The sequence below is a fragment of the Giraffa tippelskirchi genome, chromosome 13 (assembly GCF_054371585.1).
Source record: "Giraffa tippelskirchi isolate mGirTip1 chromosome 13, T2T-mGirTip1v1.2.pri, whole genome shotgun sequence".
In the NCBI taxonomy this organism is placed as follows: Eukaryota; Metazoa; Chordata; class Mammalia; order Artiodactyla; family Giraffidae; genus Giraffa; species Giraffa tippelskirchi.
Genome location: NC_137287.1, coordinates 102,842,390 through 102,859,199, shown reverse-complemented (window position 1 = coordinate 102,859,199; position 16,810 = coordinate 102,842,390). Strand labels below are relative to the sequence as shown.

Here is a 16,810-nt window from a genome sequence, read left to right as displayed (position 1 = left end):
TATCCACAGTTTATGTGGATTAAGCCGCAGACATCTCTGGGAGGGCATTTTTCTGTCTACTAAAGTTCACATTCTAATCCCCAAAGATTTCATCTCACATGGAAAATAATTGAATTCCATACCAACCTCTTCCAAAATCTCAGCCCAATAAAGAATCAACAAAAGTTCACAAGTCTCATTACATACATAATCTAAATAATGTGTCATTGAGGCTCTGGGTATAAAACATCCTAGGGTGCAATTCTTCTCCACCTATAAACCCTAAGAAAGAATTACCTGCTTCCCAGATACAGTGATGGGGCAGGCGTAAGATCACAATTATAAACATTTCAGTTCAAAGAAGAAGAAAATTAGAGCAAAAAAAAAAAGGAGTCAAAGATCCCAACCAATTTTGAAATCTCGCTGGGAAATCCATTTGTTTCAGTTCCTGGGAATAATCTTCAGGGTTTCAGCTCCTTTTTGCTAAAATCTCCACTCTTGAGAAGGACAGAAGATGGTGGAGGAGAAGGTGGATGTGGGTTACATCTCTCTTCACAGATGCATCAGGAATACACCTTCAGACACAGAAAATCTTGGCAGAACACCAGCTGAGAGCGAGCAAGAGTTCCTCCTGATCATTGGAAAGGAATATATAGATCCACGCAAAACTCCATAGGATGAAGGGAGGAGGGGAAAAACAGCAGAGTGAGCAGGACTGGATCTGCACCCAGGGAGTGGGAGAACTGAAGCAGGGGTCAAATCCTCACACCAGGGCAATTGTTTGGGACAGTGCTGTGCTTAGTCACTCAGTCGTGTCCCACTCTTTGTGACCCTGTGGACTGTAGCCTGCCAGGCTCCTCTGACCATGGGGATTCTCCAGGCAAGAATACTGGAATGGGTTGCCATGCCCTCCTCCAGGGGATCTTCCCAACCCAGGGATCGAACTCAGGTCTCCAACACTGCAGGCAGATTCTTTACCATCTGAGCCACCAGGGAAGCCCCTGGGACAGTGGAGAAGCGCTTGAAGCCATTGGAGAGTGCAGCAGCTATCTGTGACAATCTGAATGGAACAAGAACCACACAGACAATCCTTGCCACAGCCCTACATGCCCTGGACAGGGACAAAAGTCCTCTGGAACGCACAGCAGCTGGGAGCTGGAGTATAGGGATTGGAGAGCAATCCCAGGGAGAAGTCTGCTATTGACTGTGGGGAGATGGCCCAAGGGGGCATGAGGGAGGAGATGGCAGTGGGAAATGCCTTTGGAGGAAAGGCAGGCAAGGCAATAATGCTGAGTCACGTGCCAGAGGTGGAACCATCGTTATATTCTCTCTCTCTCCCCACAGCCAGCACCAACAGGTGACCAATAGAGAAAGACCCCAGAGAAGGTGGGCCTTTAAATGCCTGACACACTGAGCAATAGAAAAGGACCCCAGCCAGGGGTTCCCCTTTAAGTGCCTGATGCACGAAGCAACAGAGAAGAACGGGTCAAAGAGGCCATTTGAATACCAGCTGCTAGAGGTTAGACAAAAGATTCTGATTGTGCCATAGCTCCTGTGACAGAGGCTGCTGGTGTCCCTGCACAGTTGTTGCCACCAGGGTCCCCATGATCCGAACAGCTGCACCACCTCCACACTCAATCCGCACTGGGACAGAGGTGCCAAGGGCTGGAAAAAACCCTAATAGCACCATATCTCCTGTGAGAATTGCCACCGGCTCCCCGGCATACTTGACATTGCCAGGGTCCCCGTGATCCAAGCAGCCATGCCACCTCCACACTAGATCCCCACCAGTGCAGAGCTGCCAGAGCCTAGAAAAAGCCCTAAGAGTACCGTATCTCCTGCTCCCCTGGACACCAGCTTGCCTGCATACCTGGCACTGCTAGGGTCCCTGTGATCCAAGCAGCTGCACCAACTCCACACCCAGTCCTCACTGGGGCAGACCCAAGTCCTCCAGCGTAGCCTCAGGAGCAAAACTCCTGTGGAAGCCCCACATGCAGAGGTGGAGATAAATCCACAATTGAATCCCAGGGGCAGTATGTCTAAAGCAGAGGATCAAAAACGTTACCACCAGCTGTACAGGTTGCAGGTTCAATCCACACGATCAACTACTACTTTGTGTCTATGGAATACATAAAAAGACAATGAGAGTTCCCACAAAAGAAAACACACTAGCTCTCACAGCTGTGGACATTGGAGGCAGGAGCATGCAGGAGTAGGACCAGATTAGAGTCAAGCGTCCCCACAGCAGGTCCAGAGACCAGCCCAGTATTGGAGGGCATCCTAGGGAGGCAGAGGTGGACTGTGACTCACAGTGAGGGAAAGGATGCTGACAGCTGAGATGTCAAAAAAAATTTATTATTCTTCTTATATTTTGATTTATTCTGTAGTTGGCTGTGGGTTTTTTTTCTTCTTTTCTTTTTTCCCACCTCTGTTGCTATGGTTGTTGATTTTATGATTACTATTAACTCTATGCTGTTGAGAACTTAAAAAAAAAAAGTACATTCTTTATCCTTTATATATATATATTTTTTGTGGTTCCAAGGGTTTTTTCTCCTCTTTTTTAAAAGCATTTTTTGCTTTGTTTTTCTTATTGTTCTATTCTCGCAACAGTAACTCTTTAATGCATATAAATCTTTGTATATAATTCTATTTAACTTTGCTTTTCTGTTTTTTCTTTCTTTTCTTCTTTTTCTTTCTTTTTTTCACCATGTTTGTTAGTTTGTTTGGGTTTTTTGCTTTGTTCCCCAGTTGGCACTCTGCCTTGGTTTTGTTTTCCAGTTTGTGTTTTAGTTAGTTTTGTTTTTACTTGATCAATATAATTTTCAGTTGCTTTTGCTCACTGGGTAACTCTTTTGTACTTTCTTCTCTTTGGACGGTTTTATGTAAATAATACATATAATACATATATTTTAGAAAACTTATGAAATTTTGCCTAACTAAAAAATTTAAGACCTTTTGATTCCACTTGTTTGACTTGGTATGAATAGAATGTTAGATTCCTAATTATAAAAAAAAAAACAGATATACAACAAGCAACAAAGGTTTACTGTACAGCAGAGGGAACTATAGTCAATATCTTGTAATAACCTATAATGGAAAATGATTTCAAAAAATAATATATGTGTATATGTATAACTGAATCACCTTGCTGTGTACCTGAAACATTGTAAGTCAACTATACTTCAATAAAAGTGTATATATTATATATAAATAAAATAAAGAATAAATATATCTATATTAAGAAAAAAAACACAGGCTGAAAGTTAAAGGCTAGAAAAGATATTTTATGCAAATGATAACCAAAGACAGTAGAGGTGGCTCTATTTATATTAAAAAATATTAGATTATAGTAAAAATTAGTCAAAGAGACATAAGTGTTCACTACATAATGATAAGGGATAAATTAATCAAAAAGATACAACAATTATAAATATATAATCACCCAACATTTTATTACACAAATATTATCCCAACCAAAGGTATACAGCAATACAATAATAGTAGAGATCTTAAATATCTCATCTTTTTTTGGCCATTAAGTATAATTTTATTTTTCTGTTATTCAACATGACATTTATTTTGTCCTTCAGTTCTTCCAGGGTGCAAACTCTTAAACCCAGACAATTTAGGTTCCTCCTGCCTCCCAGGGTAGTGCCTAAATTACAACTTAGGTTCATCTGCCCAACCCAGCCATGGCCTCTATAGCTCTGATGACTCTGCAGGGCACAACAGTCTCAAACAGGCACTTTATACTTGCGTACTCCTGGTTGGGATTTTCTGGCCACTTCTGCAGTGGGTGCTTCTTCATCATGATGGCTCTGCCAGGAGGAAAGGCTTTATAAATACCTCACTTTTAATAGTAGATAGATCATCCAGACAGAAAATCAATAAGAAAATTGAATTTTATTAACATGGTAGACCAGATGGACCAAATAGAACATTGCTTTCAACAACAACAAAATAAATATTCTTTTTTAAAGGATTAAGTAATTAATTTAATTTTTGGCTGCACTGAGTTGTCATTGCTGTGTGCGGGCCTTCTCTATTTGCAGCAAGTGGGTGCTACTCTTCATTGCAGTGTGCAGGCTTCTCTTATTGCAGTGTGCAGGCTTCTCTTATTGCGGAGCACAGGCTTTAGGCATGTGGGCTTCAGTAGTTACAGCACTTTGGCTCAGTAGTTGCAGCTTGTGGTTTCTGAGTGCTGGCTCAGTAGTTGTGGCTTAGTTGTTCAGTGGCATGTGGGGTCTTCCCAGACCAGGGATGAAACCTGTGTCCCCTACACTGGCAGGTGGACTCTTAACCACTGGACCCACCAGGGAAGCCTCAATAAATATTCTTTTAAAGTGCATGTGGCATGTTGTTGTACAGCAGAAACCCTTACAACATTGTAAAGCAATTATCTTCCAATTAAAAATTTAAAAATAAGGTTCATGTGGAACTTTCCCATGACAGATCAGTCATATGTTGGACCACAAAAAAAGGCTTAACAAATTCAAGAAGACAGAAGTTATATCAAGTAGCTTTCTTGACAGCAATGGAATAAAACTAGAAATAAGTAACAGGAGGAAAACTGGAAAATCCACAAGTAAATAGAAACTAAATACACATTCCTGAACAATCAATGGATCACAAAAGAAACCAAAAAGGAAATTAAAAAGTACCTAAGATAACCAAAAATGGAAACAAAACTTACCCAAACTCTTGGAATGCAGCAAAAACAGTAATAAGAGGAAAATTTATAACATCAACTACTTACGGTAAGAAAAAAAAATCTAAAATCAATTATATTCTTTATAGCTCATGGAACTGGGGAAAAAAACAAACTAAGCCTAAAGCTAGCAGAAAGAAGGAAATAATAAAGATTATAGCAGAAATAAAAAGACTAGCAAGACGAGAGCAAGTATTACCAAAATGAAGAGCTGGCTTTTTAAAAAACATAAACAAATACCAAAGATTTGGCTAAATTTAACCAAAAGAAAAAAAGAGAGGGAGAGAAGACATATTATACCATACACAAAAGATCAATTCAAAATTGATCAGTGACTTAAATGTAAGACCTGAAACTGTAAAACTCTTAGAAGAAATCATAGTGGAAAGCTACATGAAATACTCTTGCAATAATTTTTTTGGATTTGACTCTAAATGCACAGGCAATTAATGCAAAAATAAACAAGTGTGACTACATCAAACTAAAGAGTTTCTACATAGCAAAGGAACCAATCAACCAAGTGAAAACGAATCTCCAGAATGAGGGAAATATTTGAAAATCATATATTCTTATTAGTAGCTGATATCCAAAATATGCAAAAAGCTCAAACAACTTAATATTGAAAAACAAACAAGACAATCAAGGAGTGGGCAGAAGACCTAAATAGACATTTCTCCAAAGAAGGCATGTGGATGACCAATAGGCACACGCTGCTGCTGCTGCTAAGTCACTTCAGTCGTGCCTGACTCTGTGCGATCCCACAGACGGCAGCCCACCAAGCTCTGCCGTCCCTGGGATTCTCCAGGCAAGAACACTGGAGTGGGTTGCCATTTCCTTCTCCAATGCATGAAAGTGAAAAGTGAAAGTGAAGTCGCTCAGTCATGTCTGACTCTTAGACACCCCATGGACTGCAGCCTACCAGGTTCCTCCCTCCATGGGATTTTCCAGGCAAGAGTACTGGAGTGGGGTGCCATTGCCTTCTCCGAATAGGCACATGAGAAGATGCTTAATATCACTAACGATCAGAGAAAGACAAATCAAAACTACAGGGAAATGTCACCTCATACCAGTCAGAACAGCCATCATCAAAAAGTCTAAAAATAATAAATGCTGGAGAGGGTATGGAGACAAGGGAATGGTTCTACACTGTTGGTGGAAATGTAAACTGCTACAACCTCTATGGAGAATGGTATGGAGGGTCCTCAAAATATTAAAAATAGAGTTACTGTATGATCCAGCTATTCCACTCCTGGCCTATATCCAGAAAAGATAAAAATTCTAATTCAAAAACATATATGCACCTCAATGTTCATAGCAACAGTATAATAGCGAAGAGTTGGAAGCAACCTAAGTGACAATCAATGGAGGAATGGATAAAGAAGATGTGATATATATATATATAATAGAATATTATTCAGTCATAAAAAGAATGAAATATTGGCATTTGCAGCAACATGGGTGGTCCTAGAGATTATCATACTAAGTGAAGTAAATCAGATAGAGAAAGACAGATATATGGCATCACTGATATGCGGAATCTAAAACATGGTATAAATGAAATTATTTACAAAATAAAACAGACTCACAGACATAAGAAACAAACTTATGGTTACCAAGAAGAGAGTGTCGAGGAGGGATAAATTAGAAGTTTGGGATTGGCAGATGCACTCTACTATGTATAACATAAACAACCAACAAGGCTCTACTGTATAGCACAGGGAACTCTATTCAATATCCTGTAATAAACTATAATGCAAAAGATTATGAAAAAGAATGTATACAATGTATAACTGAATCACTTTGCTATACACCAGAAACTAACACAACACTGTAAATCAACTATACTTCAATAAAAAAATGAGGTGGTGGATGTGTTAATTAACTTGATCATGTAAATATATATCAAATCATCATGATGTTATCTTAAACATATATAATTTTTACTCACAAAAAAGTAAATAAATAACAAAATTCCTCTTGAGGGAAAAAAGAAATGAATATATATGGGTTAGAGAGGGTAGAACTGTTTAGGTGTTGCTTAGAGAAGCATAAGTCTGGTTTGCAAAAAGAACCTTCTCAGCACAAGGGGACACCTATGAAAAGGGCAAGAAACAGATTAATTTCCAAGAACACAAGTTGCTCGTGAAGTCCACGGGAGGAATTGAAAGGGAAACTACCAAAGTGAGCAGGAGATTATCGTAAAGGGTGTTTAGAATTGATTCTTGCAATCACTGTACCGCTTTTGACGGTTTGGGAGGAAAACCAAAAATGTCAGATATGGGTTTTAGAAACGATTTCCTGGGGCTTCCCTGGTGGTCCAGTGGCTAAGACGCAGTGCTCGGGTTTGATCCCTGGTTAGAGAACTAGAGCCCATGTGCTGCAACTAAGACCTGCCGCAGCCAAATTAATTTTTTTTTTTTAAAGAAATGATTCCCTGGCAACTGTATGGAAAGATTGGAGTGAGTCAAAGGCATGCTGCTGCTAAGTCGCTTCAGTCGTGTCCGACTCTTTGCGACCCTATAGACAGCAGCACACCAGGCTCTGCCGTCCCTAGGATTCTCCAGGCAAGAATACTGGAGTGGGTTGCCATTTCCTTCTCCAGTGCATGAAAGGGAAAAGTAAAAGTGAAGTCGCTCAGTCGTGTCCGACTCGCAGTGACCCCATGGACTGTAGCCTACACCAGGCTCCTCCATCCACGGGATTTTCCAGGCAAGAGGACTGGAGTGGGATGCCATTGCCTTCTCCAGTCAAAGGCATAGTGGGAGACAAAGAGGTCAATAGGATGTAAATGTTATAGCATGTGTTCATTAATCTGATAGGGCTGCCATAACAAAGGACCATAGACTGTGTGGTTTAAGCAACAAAAAATTTATCTTCTTGCAATTCTGAAAGCTAAAAGTCTGAGTTAAAGGTATCGGTGGAATCACTTTCTTCTGAAGTCTCTCTCCTTGATTTGTAGATGTCATCTCCTCTCAATGGAGGGACTGATGCTGAAGCTGAAACTCCAACACTTTGGCTACCTGATGCGAGGAACTGACTCATTGGAAAAGACCCTGACTCTGGGAAAGACTGAAGGCAGGAGGAGAAAGGGACGACAGAGGATGAGATGGTTGGATGGCATCACTGACTTGATGGACATGAGTTTGAGCAAGCTCTGGGAAATGGTGAAGGACAGGGAAGCCTGGCATGCTGCAGTCCATGGGGTCGCAAAGAGTCAGACACGACTGAGCAGCTGAACTGAACTGAATGTCCTCTCTGTATCTTTTCATGGTTTTCCTTCTGTGGTGTGACTGTTTCCTAATCTCCTCTTCTTATAAAAATTCCAGTCATTTGGATTAGGACTCAGCCTGTGGTGGTTTAGTTGCTAAATAGTGTCCGACTCTTGCAACTCCAAGGCCATGTAGCCTCCAGGTCCCTCTGTCCATGGGATTCTCCAGGCAAGAATACTGGAGTGGGTTGCCATTTCCTTAGGGGATCTTCCCTACTCAGGAATCGAACCCGGGTCTCCTGCACTGCAAGCAGATTCGTTACCAACTGAGCTATGAGGGAAGGCCCAGGACTCGGCCTAAGGATTTCATTTTAACTTAATTAGCTCTTTAAATTACCTGTTTATCTTGTCTCCAAATGCATTCCCATTCTGAGGTACTGGGCATTAGGACTTCAACATAGGAATTATGAGGGGACAGGATTTGGCCCATGACAACGGTCAAGGAAAAATGACGGCTGAATTAGAATAGCAGTGGCAGGGATAGAGGATAGGCACTGTGGAAGCAGACTTGGAAGGTCTTTGTGGCTGCCATGATGAGCAGGGGTGGGGAGCAGTGAGGAAGAAGGAGATATCTAGGATGTATTTTAGGATTATGGTTTGAGAACTTATGTTGAGAGCACTTTCCTGTTTCTCAGTCTCTTTTCATGCTTTATGTCTTTGCTCTTTAAGATGCCTCTTTTGAAGTCAGGGGTAAAGAATGGATTTTTACCATAATTTAAAGAGTGAAGAAGGCTTTAAGAGTTGAAAGGCATATAAAATTTGAAAGACAGTGAAAGTATTAGTTGCTCAGTCATGTCCCACTCTTTGCAACCCTATGAACTGTCGTCCGCCAGGCTCCGTTGTCCATGGGATTCTCCAGGCAAGACTACTGGAGTGGGTTGCCATTCCCTTCCCCAGGGGATCTTTCCATACCAGGGATCGAACCCAGGTCTCTTGCACTGCAGGCAGATTCTTTACCATCTGAGCCACCAAGAGACCTGGGTTCAATTCCTGGGTTGGGAAGATATAATCAAATAAATCCATTTTGGGGATGAACAAAGTGAGTAGTAAGGTGACTTAACACACTTGCGTTTCCCCACAACCTTTTCATTTCTCTGGGACTGTGGATATGGAGTCATGTTTATGTAACTCTCTAAGACTCCTGGGTCTACTTGTGGGCATAATTTCTCTTGTCAAAAAATGCATAAAAACTCTTAGTTCAAGAACAAGTAGCTTGTATTATCTGCAACCACTAGTGTAACCAGGGTTGGAATTGAAGTGTTCATTGGAATCATTGTGCGTAAGTAATCTGAGATCCAGTCTCTAAGCCACTCCCCAGATATCACAAGCACATCCTTTAAGGTTTGAGACATCAGTGTTATACTATCAGAGCGGGAGAAAATGAGAGAATTGAAGTGAAAGTACTCTGAGAAATGAGTTGAAGGATTAGAAGCTGCCATTATTTGGTAATTGATGTACCTTGTCTTCAGACTGCGTTCTCCAGATAATTAATGTCAATAGAAGCTAGGGATAATTTTCAGAATTAAAACTGACTGGCATTGGCCTCTAAACTAAGATTGCCTACTACATAGGGACAATTTCTTATTTACTGCAACTGGAAATTATTTCTGTTTGTGTCTGGATATACCATTTTGGGGCTTCCCATGTGGCTCAGTGGTAAAGAACCCGCCTGCCAATGCAGGAGACTCAGGAGACTCTGGTTCAATCTCTGGGTTGGGAAGATCCCCCGAAGGAGGAAATGGCAACCCATTCCAGTATTCTTGCCTGGAGAATCCCATGGACAGAGGAGCCTAGTGGTCTACAGTCCATGGGGTTGCAAAGAGTCGGACACAACTAGCAACTAAGTATGTAGGCACACATACCATTTAGGGTTGGGTTTGTTGCACATTTTAACCACAAATTGAGTGAAGTGAAAGTTGCTCAGTCATGTCCAACTCTTTGGGACTCCATGGACTACACAGTTCATGGAATTCTCCAGAACAGAATACTGGAGTGGGTAGTCTTTCCCTTCTCGAGGGGATCTTCCCAATCCAGGGATTGAACCCAGGTCTCCCGCATTGCAGGCAGATTCTTTTTCAGCTGAGCCACAAGAGAAGCCCAAGAATTCTGGCGTGGGTATCCTATCCCTTCTCCAGCAGATCTTCCTGACCCAGTAATTGAACCAGGGTGTCCTGCATTGCAGGTGGATTCCTTACCAACTGAGCCATCAGGGAAACCCCTTTAACCACAAGGAGGCTCACAAAGCTCTTCCTTTCATGACACCTTCCATATTAATGAAGTAGATTCTGGGTGGAAAGAGTAAAGGGAAGCTTTTCTTACTGCAGCAAAGATTTTTCCATCTTGAGGAAGCATAATGTCTGAGCTCCGGTATCATGGGTTCAAAGTCTTGCTACTAAACTACTTTTTTGTGCCGCTTGGAGCAAGTCACTTAAACTCTCTGTGACTTAGTTTCCCCTTCTGGCCAAAGGACACAATACTACTTCTTACTTCATGGAGCTATTGTTTGGGTAAATTGAGATTATACAGTAAAGTGTTTAGGACAAATTCTTGCACACTGTAAGTTCTCAGTAAACTTTGAAGGATTTTTGTTGGTGTTGTTTAATTAGTTTTCTTTTTCTTTGTTTGTCTGGGTTTTTTTTTTAACTGTTTTCCCCTTCCACTTGTTTGGGCCCTGAGTAGTTGTCTCTTGCTCAGAGGGCATTCCAGTCTTTTGACAGCTAAGTGTAATTAGGGGGTGCGAGGAAGGGACAAATTCCAAGAGAGAGACAATGAGACAGAGCCTTAGGCTAAACTTTTGAGCTAAGGAGGCAAAAGCTCAGAGAGTAAAGATGCCTGCAGTGCAGGATACCTGAATTTGATCCCTGGATCGGGAAGATCCCTTGGAGAAGGGAATGTCTACCCACTCCAGTATGCTTTCCTGGAGAATTCCATAGACAGAGGAGACTGGCCAACTACAGTCTATGGGGTCGCAAAGAGTCAGACACGACTGAATGACTAACACTTTCACTTTCACAAAGAGGCAAAAGACTTCTGGATCACACTGGCCTATCTCAACAATCCAGGATGAGACATTAGATAAGAATGTGTGATCAAGGTGAAATTTGCCTTAACCTGGAACATTTCCACATTCAGAGACCTATATAGCACCTGGTCAGAGGCTTAAGAATTCAAGATTCAGATTCTATAAAACTGGTTTACCATGAGAACTGATTTCCAATAATATCCTGTGACAGCCTAGGGAATGTTAGGCTATAGAGGACTAGAGAGACAGAAACAAATGATAGCTAGAATGAGCATATATTTTTTAATGGATCATGTAAGGACCCAGTCTCCTTAGACACTAAGGATCTAAGGACCATGCAGGTGACCTGGATACCCATCTTATTGACTCATTAAAATGCCAAAATCCTCTTGTCACAAGTCATAAATTCATACTTAGTGGTACTTGCCATAACCCCATATGTTGTCTCTTCTTTTTTGACAAGTTTTGATGATTTATGCTTTATAGGGATGCAGCAAAGCTTTCTTAACCCACATTTTTCTTTCTTCTTCTCACTTTCTTTGCAATGTTTCCTGCAATTACCAGTTCCATAATCACACTTTCTGGTCCATTCATCTATCAAAATAAACAAAGAGATGAATAAGCACATACATGAAAAAGTAAAGACTATTACACTAAACACGTTAGTAATTGTAACAATAATGGTTAGAATGAACTATTGAAATGTAATGGCATTCTTGGGACTATCAAGCTTTAATTGGACTTTATTTTATTTTATTTTTTTTAACAGTTTTATTTATTTACTTTTGGCTGGGCTTGGTCTTCATTAGTTCTCATGGGCTTTCTCTAGATGCAGCAAGCAGGGGCTACTCTCTAGTTGTGGTGTGGAGGCTTCTCATATGGTGGCTTCTAACTGTGGAGCATGGGCTCTAGAGCATGCAGGCTGCAGTAGTTGCAGCCCTCAGGCTCAGTCGTTGCAGCACATGGGACTTGTTACTCTGCGGCACGTGGGATCTTCCCAGACAAGGGATCGAACCCATGTACACTGCATTGGCAGGCCAATTCTTAACCACTGGACCACCAGGGAAGCCCATGGACTTTATTTTTATGCTTAGGATATTTCTATCCCTGTCATTTTTCAGTATCATCAACACTAGTTCCTTGCTTTTCCCAAATCTAGATATTTGTCAAGAAATGAGACTGTGCCTTCAATTAACTGTTTTTTTTTTTTCTTCTCTCCATTCATTATTCACTCAACAGCTACTTTGTTGAGCACCTATCATGTGCCAGGCACTTTTGGGTTCATGTCTTAGATGATGTCTAGAGCAGTACACTGAACACTGAATGATCAGTTGATATGGATGATCAGAAAGCAGATGTTCTAAGCTTTACATAGGTCAATAGAAAACAGAGTATAGACTCAGCTTCCTCAACACATTAAGTTCAGTTGAGAGATCACAGTATCTTGTTTCAAATTACGATTACCTCTACTTATTTTTTCTCCCAAACTCCTCTATTGGGAGATAACTCTGAATTATTTCTTTCTCACTAGAACATTTGGACTAGAAAAAAACTAGTATCAGGATGACTGTACTCCCTCGTCTATTCCAATTGCCCTCACCAGAGTTTAAGCAGGCAGAAGCCAACTCAGGGTTCAGTTCAATTCAGTTCTGTTCAGTTGCTCAGTCGTGTCCGACTCTTTGCCACCCCATGGGCTGCAGCATGCCAGGCTTCCCTGTCCATCACCAACTTCCAGAGCTTACTCAAACTCATGTCCATTGAGTCAGTGATGCCATCCAACCATCTCATCTTCTCTCATCCTCTTCTCCTCCCGCCTTCAATCTTTCCCAGCATCAGGGTCTTTTCAAATGAGTCAGTTCTTTGCATCAGGTGGCCAAAGTATTGGAGTTACAGCTTCAGCACCAATCCTTCCAATGAATATTCAGGACTGATTTCTTTAAGGATTGACTGGTTGGATCTCCTTGCCGTCCAAGGGATCCTCAAGAGTCTTCTCCAACACCACAATTCAAAAGCTGCACTCAGTATGCCAGCAAATTTGGAAAACTCAGCAGTGGCCACAGGACTGGAAAAGGTCAGTTTTCATTCCAATCCCAAAGAAAGGCAATGCCAAAGAATGTCCAAACTACTGCACAACTGCACTCATCTCACATGCTAGCAAAGTAATTGCTCAAAATTATCCACGCCAGGCTTCAACAGTAGGTGAACCACGAAATTCCAGGTGTTCAAGCTGGATTTAGAAAAGGCAGAAGAACCAGAGATCAAATTCCAACATCTGTTGGATCATCGAAAAAGCAAGAGTGTTCCAGAAAACATCTACTTCTGCTTTGTCATCTATGCCAAAGGCTTTGATAGTGTGGAGCACAACAAACTGGAAAATTCTTAAAGAGATGAGAATGCCATCTGACCTGCCTCTTGAGAAATCTGTATGCAGGTCAAGAAGCAACATTAGGACTGGACATGGAACAACAGACAGGTTCCAAATCAGGAAAAGAGTAGGTCAAGGCTGTATATTGTCATCCTACTTATTTAACTTATATTCAGAGTACATCATGAGAAATGCTGGGCTGGATGAAGCACAAGCTGGAATCAAGATTGCCGGGAGAAATATCACCTTAGGGTTAGCCCATGATTATCTTCTTTTGCGTCTACAATAACTGAGTGGTTGACAAATACTTTCAGTTTGAAAAGCTGTTTCAAGAGAGGATGCAACTTCCAATAGCAATGACCAAAAGAGAAATCATGAAATTAAAATAATAAACTTTAGAATCCCTTGGAAGCCCAAGTAGATAACATTTTTTGTTAGAAAATCATTCACCACTTGACCATAAAGTCTATTGTACTACTATTAGAGTGCTTTGGCCATATTCAGTCTGGAACCCAGGATCTTCTGTCCTAGTCTAAGCTCCACACCTTGAGCTTATTTTACAAATCTGTAGACATCCAACATCGACATACAAAATTTTCACTATACACACTAAGACAAGAATAAGACACCTCCTCTGATTGATTCAAAGGAGCATTCAAAACCAAACAACAGTGGAGAGACAAAGGAAAGGGACTGGTTACTGCAAGAGGTGGTGTAAAAGTGATAGATACCTGAGATAAGAACCTGTTGACATTTGGGATAAGGATATTAAGGACATCAGGGATTTGGGGGGTGCTTCTGCATATGGAAGGGGCTTCATTCAAGAAACATTGGCTTCTATTGATATTTGCCAGGTTCTCTAACGAGAAGAACCATCATAGTCGAGGTGACAGATTGTCCTTATCATAGGGCATATTCATTATATGGATTTTCACCAGATCTGAGCCATCCCTGTCCTCACTCCCACACAGATTTAGTTTTCCAGTGGTTCTATGATTTGGACCCCATTCTTACTCCTTTTTCCCTCCTCTTCATGGTCTTGTTACCTGGGGAAGCCTGATCCAGGACCACAAGGACAGCCAGGAACAAGAGTTTAATATATCCTGAGAGGGATGAGGAATGATCCAACAACATACTGAATGTGCTAAGGAAAGTCAATTTTCACTCTGTGTTTTATTGACTTGGGTACAGCTAAGTCATGGACAATAAATCAGACAAGAACAGCATGTTCCACTACCCGGACATCAGCCTATAAGTCAGCAATGCCAGTTGATCATCTAGTGTTCAGAGTCCTTCTCTAGATGCCATTTGGGAAAGTGGAAGGCATTAGCAGAGGACATATAAGTCCTACAAAAGACTATGGCATTGTGGAGACAATGGACCTGCTTTCCAAGAAGCCTTTCCCACTCCTTCACTTGAGTAGTTGAGCCTCCTCCCTTACATTCTCACAGGCTCTCTGCTTCCTTTTTTTTGTTTGTTTGTTTCCTGAGGAAGTGGAATCAGTTGGCACTAAGTATTTTTCTAATTCATCTTTATTGGACGGCACTGGCAAGTTTTAACAGACAGTGAGACCTCTGAAAGTAGGGACTGGCTGTGATTTCTGTATGTCCAGACTGTGTAGTGATCATTTGTTGAAAACAATGAATGGATAAATTCATTATGGTATTCACTTGTAGCCTGAAAGATCTTAGGGCTTCCCTGGTGGCTCAGCGGTAAAGAATTCACCTGCAATACAGGAGACCCAGGTTCAAACCCTGGATCAAGAAGATCCCCTGGAAAAGGGAATGGCAACCCACTCCAGTATTCTTGCCTGAAGAATCTCATGGACAGGGGAGCCTGGCAAGCTAAAATCCATATGTTGCATTGCAAAGAGTCAGACATGACTGAAGCAACAGAGCATTCATGCATGCTGATTAATCTTAAAATTGGCATTTCTCAGCTAAGAAAATGCAGATCCACTAAGTGGAAGAGAATTGCCTAGAGTACACTTGGGCAAGAAAGAAAAAACTGAGAGCTCTCATAACCCACTCATGGTCCAGGTCTTCATAATTCTGCATTTCCCCCCTTATTTCCTACTCCAAATCCTTGACATTAGCTGCTTCTGGGCCTTTCTTGGACTCTGGCCCTGAGTAGAGACCAACAAAGAAGATATGAAAGAGGCTCTGTCAGGAAGTCTGCCTGTGAGTCCACTGGATTTTCTTTTTTGAGTCCTTGGTGTGCCTTATGATTATTTTACAACTTTTTTTTTTTAATAAATTTATTTATTTTAGTTGGGGGCTAACTACTTTACAATATTGTAGTAGTTTTTGCCATACATTGACACTATTTTACAACTTTTGATGGATCCAGTGTTCTTCTAGTATAGTCTCTGTGCAGTTGGCAGGTATTAGGAACAGCCTGATGGGGCTCAGCTGCCAAGTCTGTTTTCCCCTTTATATCCAGATGGCATGTTGTCCAGGAAAGCAGTGAGCAAGAAGCCATCCACCAAACTCTCACTGTCTACGACTATGAAAAGAACTTTATATCCATGACCTGTTAGAATCCTCACAGAATCCCTAATAAGAATCCCATATGTTCTTCCTATATCCCAGAGGATCAATGCCTAAGTAACAAAGGAAGAAGATATCTGTTCAATCTGAAAAGCAATAATGGGTTGAAGAGAGTTATAGCTGTTATCTTCTGAAAAGGCATGTCCTGTGCAAGCCTAGAGGGCAGAACTCAAAGTCTTGGGAGGAAATTGCGGGGGAGCAGGTTTAAACTAACTGGAAACATCTCCGATGATTGAAACCATCTAGAAACAGTTGGACAGTCTGGGAGAATTGGGGGCTGCTAGTGTCCAAATGCTTCAAACTGAGTCAGCATGATCTCTTCTCGAAGATTCTGTAGGGAGGACTGGTATATTGATCAGCTGAATATGGATCTGTTTACTAGGCACAGTGTCTAAGAGGAGAAGAGAGCAATGTTCTGCCACTCTGTTTAGGCAGAGAGACAACAAACATATAATGCAAGATGGTGACGAGTACTATAAAGAAAAACAAAGCAGAATTAGGGATAGAGAATGATATGATATACAGTGTGTGTGTGTCTGCTTTCAACAGGTTATCCAGGGGAGGGCTCTCAGAGGAAGAGACATAGAGTGGAAAACTACCTACACTGGGGAAGTGAGCCACATGAACATCTAGAATCTTCCAGGCAGAGAGAACATCAAGAGCAAAAACTCTAAGGAAGGAAGGTACTGTGTGTTTTAAGAAGAGCAAAAAGTCAAGTGTGCCTGGAGTACAAGAGTGAGTGAGGAAATAAACAAAAAGAAGCTAGTTGATAAAGGCAGGCAGAGGAATAGTGTCAGATCATACAGGAATCTGTTAAAGACCTTGTCATTTATTTGATATGTGATAGGGAATTGTGACTTACATTTTAAGAGGTCATTCAAATCTGAAAGTTTGTTCTTGTCTCTTTGCCTAAAAGAAA

The 16,810-nt window shown here is 41.2% G+C and overlaps 1 protein-coding gene across 1 annotated transcript in view; it reads right to left on the bottom strand.

Annotated features, from left to right (window-relative positions):
- Positions 1–3,502: 3,502 nt before the first annotated feature.
- The window catches only part of LOC145530980 (uncharacterized), a 94,268-nt gene continuing 80,960 nt past the window's right edge, over positions 3,503–16,810 (bottom strand). The window contains exons 6-7 of the mRNA XM_081552301.1: positions 11,405–11,571; positions 3,503–3,797 (exon numbers count right to left, since the gene is read on the bottom strand). Of these exons, the coding sequence (XP_081408427.1) occupies positions 3,714–3,797; positions 11,405–11,571 (251 nt within the window). The 3' untranslated portion in view covers positions 3,503–3,713. The remainder of the gene's footprint in view (positions 3,798–11,404; positions 11,572–16,810) is intronic.